Below are 15685 nucleotides of genomic sequence, written 5' to 3'. Positions count from 1 at the left end.
GTTTATAAATTTCCGAGTCACCAAGCCACATCACCAAAATCAATTGAATTTGACTTTTTATTGCCATCTCAGCAAGTTAACTGCCCGAATCTGCCCGAATGAGTAAATTGAAACAAATTTCAATTTTGAATACCCAATTTGAAACGTTTGAAAAATGAGTTCCCGAGTTGAACTGAGTCAGATTATTCAATACTCAAAAGTGCTATTACCCCGAATCTATGATGAAGCCTTGGTTTGTGGGCCTAAACAAGGATCTAGAGAAGTAATAATTTATTAAATAATTGGATATTGAAGCCGCATTTTGGACACTTTGAGGCTTTGTGCTATAAAAGTTGAAACCAGAAAGAAAAAAAAAATAAATAGAAAAAGATTCATTGATTGCAGGGTGAGGTAAGTTGTTGCTTGGCTTCGAATTAAGGTATTAAAATATTATCATTACATCATCTTTATAACTTACCTAACAATCAAAGTCCCATATCTAGGTTGTCATTGCAAAATAGAAGCCAGAAAAAAGAAAAAAAAAGAAAATACATGCAAGGCAAATGTTAATGAGTGTCCTTATCGTACTAGATAAACATAGAAAAAAAAATGTATTGAAACCTGAAAAAGACATCATCAACAAGTGTTTTTAGAATAACTGTTAACACTATCCTTATAATCTACATTAATGGCGTTCATTCTTGAATTGGAAATTTGGGGAAAAGTTTGTATCTCTATCTTCTATAAAAACACAAGCAACAAGATGACAAAATAATGATTAATTTTGTTATGTCTATATTCCAACTAGGTAATTAATCTTGACATAATTACTATTAAATCAGAGAAATAATGTCACTATTGAAAATTGAATTCCCAATGTTGTGATTATTATACATTCGTTAAATAAAGGGGTAAGTACGGAATTGACCTCTTTACTTTACTCTTTGGATCAAAAAGGCCTCTAAGCTTTGTTTTGGATCAAAAAAGCACTTGCACTTTGAAGAGTGATATAAGGGAGTCATTCTATCAATCAGCTATGAATGCATGTGTTTATGTTTTAGTAGTGTTAAAGGGCTAACTTGAACCATTATGGTGAAGTTAAAGTGTTGTCCCTTTGTCAAAAGTAGAGGGGCTTCTTTGAACCATTTACGCAATTAAAAAATAATTGGTGTTTAACAAGCCTAACAGCTCTGAAAATTTACCAAAGAAAAATGCCACGTGTCACCATCTTATAGGTTACATCCACATGTACGTCACCTAGGAAATGAAAAATTAAAAAAAATTACAATTAACTATCACGTTAGTGTTTTTTAACGAGAGATTGATAGAAGGACTCACTTATACCATTCTTTAAAGTGCAAGAGTTTTTTTGATTTAAACAAACCTTAAGGGCTTTTTTGATTTAAAGAACAAAGTAGAGAGGTCAATTCTGTACTTACCTTCTTAAATAAGATATCCATTGTCTCACTTGTTTTGTACGCGGATTTTGGAAATACGGTAGCACGTGTTACATTTTCATTGGTGTTCCTTAAAGCTAAATAAATAAATAAATAGAATATTTCCAAACCGACCAGTCTCGATATATGCATATAATTATATAAATAAATATATGTATACACACACAAAGGTCGCTCGTCAAAGCATTGAAACAGAGCAGTCCTTTTGAAACTTTGACGGATAGTTTACCACCCACGCAACTACCAACGGCTTTAACGTCTTTCTTAACTTCCCCTTACTCACTCCCCCGAACAAAAAATTATGTCAGGGAGAAATCTCCGCCGGCGACTACGAGTGAACGCCGCCGATGGCCGGAGGAAGAGGCCTCCTCAACCGTCTCCGTCTTCGCGCAGGCGGACCCCGCCGATGCGACTATCGGTGAAGTGTTCAAAGCCTCAGAGGATTATGAAGCGATGCTTCTCTGAGCCGATGCTGCTGAGTTGGAAAGGCGAAGGTGTAAGTGATGATCAAGAGAGCAGTAGTTTGGGGTCCGATCACGGCGATTCCGGAGGTGTCGGAGTGCTGTATCATCCGCAGACTTGTGCCGACGTGTTTTCATCGACTTCCTCGTTGCCGGGAATCTCAACCGGAAATTTTGAGGTACTGGTCAGATTTGATCATGTGTATTTTGTTGAATCTGCAATTAATTTTTAGTTATGTTTGACTGTGTGATTGGGAGATGAAATCTGATTGGTTTCGGTGACTGTTTGGCTTGGGTCATTGAAGCCCCTTTAATGGTCTATTTTGGTCAAAATTGTAACCCTTTTATCAATAGCATTCATTCTTTGTATTAATCCAGAAAAAATTTTCTTGGTGTGTGATCTTTTGGGTCTTCTGCACAAAGATCTACTTTGAATTTTAAGAAAACTAGTTGCTGTTCTGCAAATATCAAGCTCCCTCAAGAGGACTTTGTGCCTTTATTGTTGATTCATTGTGTAATCAGTAAGTAATTTGCTTGTTGTGAGTCGCTTTTAGGGGGTCCAGGGTTACAAGAAAGATGCTAAGGTTGTTGTTAATGTGACGGTTGAAGGAAGTCCAGGACCTGTTCGAACCATGGTTAAATTGGGGGGTTGTGTGGAGGAGACGATCAAGCTTGTCCTGAACAAGTACAACGAAGAACAACGGACCCCTAAGATTGACAAAAGTTCACAATCCTTGTACGAGTTGCATCAATCCTATTTCAGCCTTCAAAGTAAGTATATATATATATATATAATCTAGAAAGTTTTTTTGTTAATTCTTTTGCTTGAATTTGTTACTTCAAAGAACTGAAAGAAGGTATGGACTTAGTATTGTTAGTAACTATTGGATCTCCAAAAACATCTCAATTGTTGAGAACTTTCCCTTTTTTTTATTGGATGGAATCTTTATGGAATTCCCATAAATAGGATCAAACCTTATTCCTCTTTTTTATTCTTCAGCAAGTCCCCAGAGGGCTTAGCTGATCCATGATTTATGTTCATCTTTTGTTCCTTAGAGCGTAGCTACTAGGAACTTCCCAGAGGGAGTCATTCCCCTGTTGTGCCAATTCTTCTTGTTTGTTCTGCTAGTTGACAAAGATTAGTGTGGACAAAATATGAATATAGAGATGATTGATGTTCATTGAATTAACTCCCACCCATTCAAGACATTTGGCCGTTTTTTCAAGTACTGATTTTGTTAATTAATTCGAAGACCTACTCTAACAAAACTCTGTTCTGTCCAATGTGAATTGTTTCTGCTTTCTTCTCTCTCTCACCAATACTTGTAATATGTGGATCATACACAGATTTTTTAACTTTGTGTTTCTCTTTAGCAGGTCTAGATAAATCAGAATTGATTGGGGATATTGGTAGCAGAAGCTTCTATCTCCGAAGAATTAGCAGTAATCTTAATACAAACAAAGCATCAAGTTCTCTGACCTTGGATATTGCTCCACCCTCACCTCCAGCTATAATTTTAATCTCAGCTTTCATCGCCCAAGGATTCTGTAAACTCATAAGAAGAACCGGTAAGCTCTTGAAGCTCTTGGTGTGCATAGAATGAGCATGACCAAGATGTTCTCACATTAATTTTCTAAAGAGTAACTCATCATATTATTTGGTTACTCTTAACAGCATCACACAGTGTAATTGCAATGATTCTTTCTGCCTCTCCCCCATTTTGTACAATATTTTTCCCTTTCTCATACCCTAGAAAGGATAATTTGTAATATCAACGTTGGAAATAGCAGAAGATATGTTTCTTTCTTTGTGAATTAGGGTTTTTGCCTAATCTTATTTGGGCTGACAGTCTCACACTGCTTTAAAAGCCCATTATTGATTATTGAAGCAGCCAATTGACGATGTTGTGTAGTTTAGGAAAGCCAACACCACTTCTAGTTTGATATTAAATCCGCATACGATAAAAGCTAACCAGCCGACGTGTATCGACAGATTGTGCTGATAGGGGCGTCCCTAAGGTGGGGTGACATGGGCCACTGCTTAGGGCCTCTGAATCCTCAGAATTCCATATTTTTGAAAAAATATCAATATTATAGTAGCTCCAAACTCATTTAAATAACATACGACATTTAAATTTTTTTATAAAAAAGACTCATTTTTTAGAGTTCACTCATAATCTCCAAAAACTTAGGTACGCCACCGATTGTGCAGTAACCGATTCTCTATTATTCTCCATGTCACACTTTTTCTTCCTTCTAAATATTTTTTTCTAAATAACCTTTCAATTTTAGGGTGTGTTTAGAATTGAGGGCTTTGAGGAAGAGAATAACGGAAGGAATTAAAGAGAAGGTAGAATACATTTTCTTCTATCATATTTGGATAGATGAAAAAAAAGGAAAAAAATTATTACTTATTTTGTTTGGATATATATGATAAAAGAAAAGAAAAGAAATAAAATTGGTTTAATTTATTAATTTATCCTTATTTTTATGTTAAAATATTATATATAAGGTAAATAAAATTTTCACTTCCATATAACTTAACTGTCCCCTATAAAAAAAACTATTTTTATAAAAAGAATATAAAGTGTAAAAATATTGTTTTATGGGATAAAAACTCTTCAAAGTCCTACTGCAACTTTTAACCTCTTATTATTGAATAGTTCAATTAGTATATGATAGATATTTTCATGATTTGTTATTAAATTCCATTGTTTTAAGGATAAATAATTTTTTTTGGTTGTTGTAGGACAATCCGAGTCCATACTCCATAGTGTAATGAAGGACGAAAAGAATATTGTTTGTCGGGTAAATTAGGATTTATAAAAAGACAAACTTCGAAACTCCAAACTCCTTTGGATTGTCTGAACTCCGAAGTCCGATCACTCCAAATTACTTTAACGAGTTCGCGTGCGCAACTCCGACTTTACCGTCGAACCCAGATTAGGGAGGAAGAGAGAAAGAGAGTGTGTGTGTGTGTGTGAGCAGAGGAGCATGGGAGATCTCTACGTATGGCTCATCTCCTTCTTCTTCATCATAGCCCTCCTTGTCATGGTCGTCTTCCAGGTCAATTCCTCTATCTCCCTCTCCCTCTTCCTCTCCTACTGTTACCGGTGTTTGTGTGATTATTATGTTAAAATTTTATACCGGATTGGACATTGAAAAGTTTCGCATTAGTGCTGTGTTCACAACTAGGGTTCTCTGCTGATTTTTTGGGGGTGAAAAAGACGGGACTTTATTGAGTATTAGGGCACCAAGTTAATGCTAAGCCAATTGGTATAATCAGTAGGGTTAAAACTAAAATTCTTTTGTGGGTTATTATCTTGTGTGTGCGATTGATACCCACAAAGCTTCGGGCTTAATGTTCGATTTGCTTCTCTGCGTCTAAACAATTTGTTATCCCTCCGTGGCTTGTTGATAAATCAGTAAGCCCACTATCCTAGAAAATATTTCCTAGTTTTGTTAGATTTTAAGAAATTTCTTATGTTGTCTTCTTATGGTTTAGTTTTTATCAAGTTTGATTGAGTAGTTAGATTGTTTCTATCAGTTCATGGTTCCAAGTGATGAACTGCCTTGGTGGTGGTGAGTAGTGTAGATGATTAGGCAAATTGTCAATGGAGCAATTGGGATTTGTAACTGATTATTATGGTAAAGCCTCTTTTCCAATGCCACAACTAGCTTGTTTAAAACATCTATTTGGTGATTTTTTTTGGATTTTGTTTCAATGTTGCTTGTGAGAACTGGATTTAAAAATTGCTCTATTGTTGTTCATTTACTATTTTCTAAGGCTTATGATGATGGTCATATCTAAAGATTGTCTTTTATTATATATCCACTATTGTTAGGCGTATGATATGGGATAATGGGATTTAACAGTTCAGGGTTTTTTTTGCAGCTCATGTGCTTGGCAGATCTAGAATTTGATTATATTAATCCTTATGATTCTTCATCTCGGATCAACAAGGCGGTTTTTCCAGAGTTTTTCACACAAGGAGCTCTGTGCATCTTATATCTTATAACAGGGCACTGGTGCATGGCGCTGTTTTGTGCTCCATATCTCTACTTCAATGTGAGGCTGTAAGTACTTTTCTCTTGCCCTGTATTCAATTAAATGATTTTTGTGCTTTTCGTTTTTGAGAATATAGTGTTTGAGAAAGAAATTTAATTATTGTATACCTAATTTACTTTCAAATATCCTATGATCCAAGTCTAAGTCTTAAAATAAAAATGGATATATCTATTATTAATTTTATTAATGTAAGAGGAATGGTAGGTCTAATATGTTGACTTATATCCTCTTGACTGTCAACTATTTTTTTTATTTGATTGCTACCCTGTCAGAGTTTGAAAACCATTACTATAGCGGGGATATCCTACTGTTTTGATACTGCATTTCATTTCTTATGCGAAGAAAATTTAACCATTTATCAATTTCCCACGAGCAGGTTAATTATCTGTTTAGTTTCTGACTTTCAGTTTAGTTGATTGTTTGGATAATTATTTGGAAGATCCATGATGCAAGCTGTGTATTCATAATTACATTAGTTTTTGAAGACTTTCCATGCTTTTTATATCTCGATTCTTGCCTAGGGAAAATACTACATTTTGTGGAGGCATGATGTGTATACTAACATTATAGTTCAATAGAGATGCAAGAGTGCAAGGAGATTTAGGGATCCAGACTCGATAGTTTTACAATGGCTTTCTTTAAGGCTCATCAGGAGATTGTGAGAGACAATATGCTTTGAGTTTCAAATAATTTCATGCAAATGGAAATTTTGTAAGCTATTTGAATATGACTTTATCACTTAAAGAAGGACGTTCCAGACATACAAATTTGTATCCAAATCCAAAGTCTAGCTTATTGCACAAAGGAGGCTGATACTGAATCATCAAAATCTCTGTTGAGGAAGACAAACTTTAATTGCTTTGTTAATTGAAAATAAGTTAATGAATTTTGTGTTTGACATGGGGAAAATATGTGATCATGTGAATTGGAAGTTCCTTCTTTACAGTTTCTTTTATCTCCTTTCCAATTGTGATTGTGGTGAGGTTTCAGTGTATTTCAAATATTCTACGAATTAAGGTGAGGTGACTGCTTCTCTCCTTTCTTATTCTTTCTGGTTATGAGGAATGATGACAAAACCAGTGTATGACAGTTTTCTATAGGGACTTAAAGTTGGAAGGGAGGAGAAGAAATTATGATTTCCCTTTTTTGTGCAAAAGGCACCAGTTTCTTTTGGCATGAAGAACAGATGAATTCTTTAACTAAGATGCATGATCCTTTGCTTGATGGGTGAAGGTGCCAAAACTGAACCTCAGTAAAAGAGGGTTGATACTATAAAGTAAATAGGAAGGGATGAGTTCTGGCTATGATGATGGAATTTAGGATGGGTTGTCTACTTGTCTTCCTATTAGGTTTACCTTTGGGGCAGAGTGAAAAGAAATTAAGTTTGGGGTTGTATAATGCAGCATTTCTATTGAACACCTTCAAGGTGAAGAAGAGGAATATCTTTTGAAAGGTTGAAGATTGACTTGTAAAATAGGTTTACTTCATGTCTTCATATAATATCTTACGCTATCGTCTGTGGCAAAGAAACTAGAAGGTCAAATAAGAATGCTATGGCCTATGGGATGTACCAGTGTGGAAAGGAAGTATCGTTAAATTTTTTGAATGGAAAACGAAAAAGGAAGTATCATTAATAAAGTGGGATCTTGTGAAGAAATCAAAGAATTTTGTGGGCCTTGAATCACATGGATTTTAATTGTGCTCTTTTTGGTAAATGTTCATGGAGTTTTGCAATGAGATTCCGGTTTGTGGAGATTTTGTTTTGTGTTTTGTTGTTGAGCATGGTCTGATACATAATGGTTGGTTTGAAGTAATAGGGGATTAGCGGTTCGAAAGAAATAAGGCCGGAGATGGTCAGAGTTGCTTTGGAATAATAGTATTTTGTAAGAAATAAGACAAGAATTGAGAGATTGGTTTCTTAACATTCCTTTTTTTGTGGGAAGTCGAAGAGCAAATTTTTGGACTGATTGATTGTACATTAAAAATTCCATTTCCAGAAATTTATTATTTATTCAGAACTTAGAATATGCCTCTCAGTGGACGAGCAATCAATTGGGAGTTATTTTATTTTTCCCAAGTTCTTTTGAGGCATTAAACTTCAGGTTCGACTTAAATTTCTTGGAGTAATCGGGTGAAAGATCTTTTAGAATAAAAACTATGCCAAGTTTTAAGCAGACAATAGGAGGTAAAGGAGAGAGAAAGTTCTGCTTGGAAGGAATTCGGAAGCTGGCAGTGCCTGTAAAAGTGGCTTTTTCCAATGGTATTTTTATCTGGCCAAGAATATTGGCCATTGGCAGTATTCAGAACTGGTGGACATTTGTTTACCAATAAATGCTAATTTTTAAAGAAGTGGTAGGGTCAATTGATCCTTCTCCATTGTAATTGGACAAAGAAGCTCTGAAAAATAGTTTAAGTATCATGGAAATCACATGGGTGGGCTCAGTAGAAATGGAGCTTTAAGTTTAAACTTTCAAGAACTAAGTGAAAAGTCTAATATATTGTTCTATCGAGTCGTATTTGATTGTTTGGGATGATGAGAGGAACAATAGTCTTTGACGGGAAGAAATGCCTGGTGTATATAACTCACAACTGTACCCATTTCAACGGTGCTAATAACAATTAGTGCCAAAAAAAAGACCATACCGATTTTACTGTAGCTTATCAGAATAGCATGAAATTGTTCGATAGTTTTAAAACTAGGAAATGAAGATTATTGAAGTTTTACATGACAAGTGGAAGTCGATATTTATGGATCTCTGCTTCGGCCATGTTACCTATGATGCATAAGTGAAGTGCCACGTAATCATGTGTGATGTAATTAGGTAAGTACAAAGAAAATTGTATAGATAATTGCGGGAATGTAAATTTTTTGCCAGTTCCTGATCATAATTTAGAGCTTTTAGATGGTTGAAACTTCTAAGTTGTTTTTGACATCTTGTTAACGTTATATTATATTTCCTTTGTATTTAGCCTTTTAAGGGTAGTTTAATCCTTACTCATCTTTGCTACATCTTTGTATATACTTTGTAAACCTACTCTTAGCGTAATATGATAAGATACTACTGCAAGTATCTCCCGTTCCTGTTAATTGAACCATCAGTTCTAATTTGTTGGTTCCGTCTAATTAAATGTGAGTCATGTGACATATAATGTAAATAATAAGGTATATTAATTTTACTTTGCTAATTACATCACATGCACGGCTATCTCTAGCATTATTTGCCACAATGTTTATTGTCTGCCGTTGCATTGAGCTGATCATGAACTAGTAGAGCGTTGAGATGTTAGAAACGTACTAGTTTTATAAGTTGTCCGCTGCATATTATTCTATAAAGATTGTTCACTTATGCTAACTTCTGCTGTTTTTGTTGCTAGTTATACTCGAAAACAACATCTAGTGGATGTGACTGAGATATTCAACCAGCTTCATTGGGAAAAGAAGCAACGACTTTTCAAACTTGGCTATCTTATCGTTAACCTATTCCTCGCCATATTCTGGTATTGTGATCCTCCAAGACTAAAGAATTGTTACACGCCCTCCCCCTCCTCCCACACACACACATAAAGACACATTCATATGTTACGGCATTTTCCTTAGGATTCAATTGTACTTGTTTTGCTCCCTCTGGTAAAGATTTCTTAGCTTTTCATTGTGCCTTGCTGTAGGATGATCATGACTGCGTTGGAAGATCATGATGATTAGCTGCTGCCAACTTCTCTATTGGGTCTTGATTGGAACTGGGAAGTACGGATTCCATAAGCTTCTTCCTTGTTTGAGTGGTGGGTGGCACTATTTTGCTACCATTTTTGAACAAGGGATCTGTTGTAACTGCAATAGTGTTAGCATGGCAGGTTTGGAGGATATTTGGTTGATTTTTTGAAGTATAATTCCTAGGCATTCTTGTTTACCATTTCGTTTGCCCCTTTTTGTACGACGATCTGGCGTTGGCGCCAGGCATAAGGCCTGCCTCGAGGCTTTGGACCGAATGTATATGAGCAGCTGAAATTAAACACAGTCGCCATAATTTATTTTGATGGAATGAGTGTCCGAATCTACTATTCAATTTGGTTATTGGAGTGATTTGATGAAACTAGTTTTGAGTAGCATCCTTTTATTATCAGTTTTGGTTCTCTCCCCTTGTGTATGCAATGGGGGTTGGGGGAGCACTTGAATAAAATTGCAAGAATTAAACCAAAAGTTTTGTCCATTTTATCTTATTATTTCTCTTGTTTTGTTCATTAATTCGAACTTAAAGGTGATCAAAATTATTTGTTGGACAAAGTTTTTCTTTATGTGGTTCCCTAAATGCCAAACAAGTAAACAAGAGAACTTCTCCGATGCACTTGGCACTTTAATAGTGGTAACCCTAGTTTCAATAGTTACACCCGAGTTATTAATTTGTGAGGATGATGTGTATCATCCTTTCTCGCCGTTTTAAAAGAAAAAAATATGAAAAAATTAATTATAAAAATAATTTAAGAAAAAAATATGAAAAAATTAATTGTAAAAATAATTTAAGGCTCACTTAAGATCTAACATTTTCTATTAATTAAGATAAAATAATGATAATATTTCGGACGTCTCAAGTATTATCGTACTGGCAACGGCATGACAAATCCTTCCGACTATGTTCTTCATGACTACATCCTTTGATCCAACGGTCGAAGTAATCCCATGGTAATTCGTTCCTATATTACCGACAACATTGGATCCTTGCTGCCTAATCCACTCGAACATAACCCCTTTCCTCTTCGCATTCCACTATAACCAGAAAGAATAAACACCTCGCTCTCTCTGGCTCATACTCTCTAATGGCACTCTCTCTTAATGCAAACCTTCATCAGCCTTCGCTCAGGTTTTTTCTCCTCTTCCTCATCCGATTTGCGTATTGAATGCTATTTTCTTTTTCGATTTTGAAAGTTCGATGTTGTTTGGTGATCGGCTTGTGTTTATCTTGTACAGTTGTGGGAGCAAGCATTATGCAGGGCTGAAGCTTCAATCTCAAGGTCCGCTACTCTCTCTTTTGCTGGAATTTTTTTAAAAATGATTTCTTTGATATGTTACTGATTTTTCTCTCTCTTTAGTTCCATTTGCAAGTGGAAGACCTAATTTGACTGCGGAATTATTTAAACGAGTTCATAAGAGCCTCCATTTCAGGTAAAGCATTTTTCTAGTGTATTTTTTTTTAGTCCATTTGTAATTTATTGTTTGGATGCATAGAAGTTGAGAAATAATTGACGTTGTAGTAGAACCGAGTCTATTAGAAGTTACAAATTTTTATTTAAGAGTTTTCTTTATTCTGTTAAAATTGCTAGCTTGGGAAATTGTTCATGATATACACGTCTGTTTCATGATTGATGAATCCGAATTTAGATTCTACACAGTTGAGATGGAATACCTACTGATGATATAAAAGAATGGTGAGATTACAGTTTTATAGATTGGGTTTTGATGTTCTTCCTCCTATGTCCAGTCACCGATTGGTATTCAAATTCTTTGGGTGCTAACCATGTGACCATAGTAATAAGCTATCTACCAAAACCTGCAAAATATCGTGCGGTGTTCTTGGTTTGTCAGTTGCATCTGAATTAATGATTATGTTTTTATTTGGTCTGGTACAACCTGTTTATTGCATGCGAATGATCGAAAACTGCAATTGCATAAATTTTGTTCCCCCATTCATCTCTACTGACATTCCTCTTGAGATGGAGTAGAGCAGCCCTTGTTTGGTCCTTGTTATTTTCTAAATTCTTTCCATTGATCGAGTACTAACCAACGATTTTGTAGCTATTCACTTGAGAGCATGATTCTTTTCTCCCAGTCAAGATGCCTTAAGTGGTTGAGTTCTCTTATTTTATGCAAATCTTCTGCTCATGACTCTTTGCTTCTGTATCTTTGATCTATTCTTATGGTTCCAGCCACTTCCAGGGTTAGATGCTTGGCTTAAATGTTTGGAGTCTGCTGACTCTACTCCCTATTTCTCGTTGTTGGGATATTGTATACCAGTGGATACCTTTGGTGAAGTTACCCAAGTTTTATTTTTGGGAAATAGAAAATACATAATCAAAGCCATTATGATTAAAAATGATATGAAGCCATTTATCTTGCAAAATTAGCCTTATACATTATGTATTTCTACATTTGCAGGAATTGCAAACCTAACGCCATGCGAATTACAATGATGCCTGTAGGGACACCACAAGTCCCCTATAGGACACCTGGAGAGGGTGGTTGGCAATGGGTTGATTTGTGGAATGCCCTCGTAAGTTATCAAAACTAGTTTTATGGCAAGTTCTTAATCGACCTTTCTTACTTATTAGTAATTCTTTTGGACGTACTTAGTAATTGTAGGCTTAATGTATTGACTTGGATAGAGTGCATATCTGAGGGTTGGTTCTCATATTCCATTTCCAACAGAAGGATTCCCCTGCGTAACTTACTTGGAAGTTGGAACATTATTTGAATACCTCTATTACATGTCTCTTCTAAAACCGGCTGTTGCTTACTGCAAAATTTTTATCATTGCTTGGTTTTTGTGATATTTCCTATATCTTTTTTGAAGCCTCCATTGTTTGTGGACTGAGTCAAGAGGCATGCTTTCTTTTTGTTCCATTCTTTTCAGGAGAAGTCACTTTAGACAATCTTTTGATGTTTGTTTGGGTATGGCTGCCCAAGTGTACAAAAATAAAGTTGCAAAATCTGCCCACAAAGTTTTTGTTTCGCTGATGAAGCACAGAGATTCCTGATACCCACTGTTTTTGTTTTGAATCATATCTCTAAGTGCTTCCAATATATTCTTCTTTTGTATCTTGAAGGGTTTTAACTGTTACATGCTTGAAATAATGCATACAGTACCGGGAGCGCGTCATCTTCATTGGACAAGAAATAGATGAAGAATTTAGTAACCAAGTACTAGCAACAATGTTATACCTTGACAGTCTTGAAGATAATAAGAAGTTCTATATGTACATCAATGGTCCTGGGGGAGATGTGAGTTCATTGCTAACAAAGTTTCCTAAATTCAATTATTTCTTCCTTTTATCTGTCTCTCTAACAAATTTCGTTTATTTGCAGCTTACTCCAACCCTGGCTATCTACGACACTATGAAGAGCCTGAAGAATCCTGTTTCTACCTATTGTGTGGGCTTTGCTTATAATCTAGCAGGCTTTCTTGTTGCAGGTGGGGAAAAGGTAATAATTGTATGCCACTAAAACCTGGATTAAGAAAATTACCTTTACCCATCTGGTCAATGGTGAGCAAAAATTTAAAATGTGCCATGGTGTGTGGTGGAGTTTATCCCTTGTGTTTAAGAATTTGTTGAATTTAAATATTGATGACTTTGCAGTGGATGACCTTTGTTACTCGCATCATTTCATTTTTTTGGTTGCACGCATCTTGTTCGGGGAAGTGCTGACTGTTTGGAGAGTAGATATGCATAATTGGGATGATCTTGAGACATTAGTAGTTCCACGGCAAAGCTTATTTTTCTGTTTTCTGTAAAATTGCTGTGTAAGTGAATGCACAATACCAAGATGGATCAAATTTGATGGTCCACCTAACAATTTTCTTGTATAACTTGTGCCTAAAGGGAAGTCGTATGGCCATGCCACTTTCAAGGATTGCCCTGCAAGCCCCAGCTGGTGCTGCTCGTGGTCAGGTATGACCACATGTAATCTCGCCATGAGATGCTCTGAAAGATGCTTTTAGTGTTCATTCTCAACTGTAACATTTATCAAGGATCTATGATATTCCTGGAACAGGCTGATGACATTCGTAATGAAGCAGATGAGCTGCTTAGAATCAGAGATTATCTTTACAAGGAGTTGGCTAAGAACACAGGGCAGCCTGTTGAGAAGGTTGGTTTGCTCTGCTCTGGTTCATTTCATGTGTTTCTTTGATTGTCCGGCTGGTTTATATGTTGAAGTAATTGACAATGATTACCTTTTCTCGTTTTCAACTGAAAGCCTGCGCCCTGCAACCATGTTTTGAACTGTCCCATTGTAAGACCTTAGTGATTTTAAAACTTATTGAAAGTGTGTTGCATATAATTCTTTCTCATTAACTTACATGTTTTCTTTATTGTTGGAGGTATTCACTCACCTAAGAAATATCGTTTGAGATCTATTTTAATTTGAGGATGCAGATTTACAAGGATTTAAGCAGGATGAAACGCTTTAATGCTGAGGAGGCCCTCGAGTATGGTCTCATTGATCGTATAGTGAGACCACCGCAAATTTCAGCTGATGCTCCTCCCAAAGATACAGGAATAGGTCTTGGTTAGTTCATTATTTTATGCCCTCCAAATCTCTTGCAGCTCACTGATTTTATGGTGGTGTTGAAGTTCATTATTCTTTTCCTACAATGAGTTAATATGTTAGGAATTTTTTTGATAAAGTTCTGCATTCCAACTGTTAGAACAATTCACAACTATGTCATGGAGGACTTCTGAGACATGAATTCATAAGAAAAATGTATTAAGACCAGAAAGATGGATCCGTTGCTACGTTACAAGATAATGTGAATTTGTTTACAACTTATGATGCTTATGGAGGTGCATATATGTTACCAACAGGCATGTATCCAAGTCATATAAGCACCTCCAAGGCATATATGCACCCCGGACCCCGGCGGGAGAAGCTATTTTGTAAATTGGGGTTGTACAATAGCAGTTCAGGGACATAGAACCCATATGCAACCTGGGTTGGAGTTGCTCTCAAGTCTAACCGATCAATAATTCAGACAAACTATAGTACTTGTGCTTTTATCATTTGCACCTAAACCTAGACATTGGTGTTGGGGCAATTAAGTTGATTGTCGTTAATATATCTAGTTTGATGTGGCTTGAGCAAGAAATGGAGCCCCAATACCAACAAATTGGTCATATTTATATGATTATTTTCTACATGTGTAGATGTTCATCGTGTCATGAGGAAAGGATCAAAACTTGTAAAAAATGGTCAAATGTGCAATGACGTAGATAAGAACTTACGAGTGCCTGAGTGCCAAATGTGCATTGACCGGTGGTTGATCAACTCCATTGACGACATGATAAGTTAGATTAAATCACAATGCTTACTGGACACAATATTCTAAGATGTTGAAAGCAATGTATTGATCAAAGCATATACTAAATAATTTAGTGAGGATGCCTTGAGCGATCACTCATCAAGGACAAGCACTGACATTCTTAACCTAAGTTTGTAATTTCTCTACCTCTTAAAGGCCATGATATTAATCACAACCCAATTTTCCAAATGTTCATTAACAAAAAATTAAATTTTCCAAAAAGAGAATCCTAATATTACAAATTAAAGAGCTCGAGGTAAGCAACTCTTGTACACAATATTCTTGCGGTGGGCGGGGTTGGGGACGGGGACAAATAAGATGTACGTAGTACATTTTAGTGATTCATGATTTACCCATTCGTCTTGTGAATATTTTTGCTTCGGAACAAAACAATTAGAATTAAGCCCAATTAATTGGAATTTGTATGCAACTCTATTAAGACCACGTGTACAAATAAATTAAAAAGTTCTAGGTTTGTCACTGATTAGATAATAAGTTAGAACAAGAATTTCATTCCGAATAGAAGTAGTAACTAAAAAAGATATAGGAAATTCTCAACAAAATAATTACAAATATGCCATCAACAAAATCTCAACAAATGTTTGTTACTTGGATGATAAATAGGATTTGCATGGATAATCCTGAATATAC

At 35.7% G+C, this 15685-nt stretch overlaps 3 protein-coding genes across 5 annotated transcripts; all 3 read left to right on the top strand.

Moving 5' to 3' along the window:
* The first annotated feature begins 1594 nt into the window (after nt 1–1594).
* LOC119986420 (uncharacterized protein At4g22758-like) lies at nt 1595–3712 on the top strand. Of its 2 annotated transcripts, none has more exons than XM_038830978.1 (3): nt 1595–2076; nt 2452–2668; nt 3272–3712. In XM_038830978.1, the coding sequence occupies exons 1-3, from the start codon at nt 1738–1740 to the stop codon at nt 3499–3501; spliced, it is 786 nt and encodes a 261-aa protein (XP_038686906.1). In that variant the 5' UTR covers nt 1595–1737; the 3' UTR covers nt 3502–3712. The 2 variants fall into 2 exon arrangements, with proteins under 2 accessions (XP_038686906.1, XP_038686907.1); XM_038830979.1 differs by having other exon boundaries at nt 1596–2076; nt 3275–3712.
* Nucleotides 3328–10057, top strand: LOC119986421 (protein cornichon homolog 4-like). 2 transcript variants are annotated; one of them, XM_038830981.1, is made up of 4 exons: nt 3328–3466; nt 5793–5974; nt 9342–9464; nt 9633–10057. In XM_038830981.1, exons 2-4 carry the CDS (start codon nt 5796–5798, stop codon nt 9667–9669), a joined length of 339 nt encoding a protein of 112 aa, XP_038686909.1. In that variant the 5' UTR covers nt 3328–3466; nt 5793–5795; the 3' UTR covers nt 9670–10057. The 2 variants fall into 2 exon arrangements, with proteins under 2 accessions (XP_038686909.1, XP_038686908.1); XM_038830980.1 differs by lacking the exon at nt 3328–3466 and adding an exon at nt 4678–4963.
* Nucleotides 10058–10671: 614 nt separating this feature from the next.
* LOC119986611 (ATP-dependent Clp protease proteolytic subunit-related protein 2, chloroplastic) lies at nt 10672–14505 on the top strand. Its single transcript, XM_038831246.1, has 9 exons — nt 10672–10822; nt 10930–10973; nt 11052–11124; nt 12115–12229; nt 12820–12957; nt 13042–13158; nt 13557–13625; nt 13729–13824; nt 14112–14505. Exons 1-9 carry the CDS (start codon nt 10779–10781, stop codon nt 14247–14249), a joined length of 834 nt encoding a protein of 277 aa, XP_038687174.1. The 5' UTR covers nt 10672–10778; the 3' UTR covers nt 14250–14505.
* The last annotated feature ends 1180 nt before the right edge of the window (nt 14506–15685 follow it).

Source organism: Tripterygium wilfordii, chromosome 20 (assembly GCF_013401445.1).
Source record: "Tripterygium wilfordii isolate XIE 37 chromosome 20, ASM1340144v1, whole genome shotgun sequence".
NCBI classification, from domain to species: Eukaryota; Viridiplantae; Streptophyta; class Magnoliopsida; order Celastrales; family Celastraceae; genus Tripterygium; species Tripterygium wilfordii.
The sequence above is the reverse complement of the archived record's forward strand: the minus strand, read 5'-3'. Positions and strand labels throughout refer to the sequence as shown.

What these genes read in the sequence shown, in the direction of transcription:
- LOC119986420 (XM_038830978.1), top strand. Translation starts at nt 1,738, where the DNA reads ATGTCAGGGAGAAATCTCCGCCGGCGACTACGAGTGAACGCCGCCGAT. An exon ending in TCTCAACCGGAAATTTTGAG is followed by an intron (nt 2,077 to 2,451) that starts GTACTGGTCAGA and finishes AGTCGCTTTTAG; the next exon opens with GGGGTCCAGGGTTACAAGAA. An exon ending in ATCCTATTTCAGCCTTCAAA is followed by an intron (nt 2,669 to 3,271) that starts GTAAGTATATAT and finishes GTTTCTCTTTAG; the next exon opens with CAGGTCTAGATAAATCAGAA.
- LOC119986421 (XM_038830980.1), top strand. Translation starts at nt 4,892, where the DNA reads ATGGGAGATCTCTACGTATGGCTCATCTCCTTCTTCTTCATCATAGCC. An exon ending in TTGTCATGGTCGTCTTCCAG is followed by an intron (nt 4,964 to 5,792) that starts GTCAATTCCTCT and finishes TTTTTTTTGCAG; the next exon opens with CTCATGTGCTTGGCAGATCT. An exon ending in CTATTCCTCGCCATATTCTG is followed by an intron (nt 9,465 to 9,632) that starts GTATTGTGATCC and finishes GCCTTGCTGTAG; the next exon opens with GATGATCATGACTGCGTTGG.
- LOC119986611 (XM_038831246.1), top strand. Translation starts at nt 10,779, where the DNA reads ATGGCACTCTCTCTTAATGCAAACCTTCATCAGCCTTCGCTCAG. An exon ending in CATAAGAGCCTCCATTTCAG is followed by an intron (nt 11,125 to 12,114) that starts GTAAAGCATTTT and finishes CTACATTTGCAG; the next exon opens with GAATTGCAAACCTAACGCCA. An exon ending in TTGATTTGTGGAATGCCCTC is followed by an intron (nt 12,230 to 12,819) that starts GTAAGTTATCAA and finishes TAATGCATACAG; the next exon opens with TACCGGGAGCGCGTCATCTT.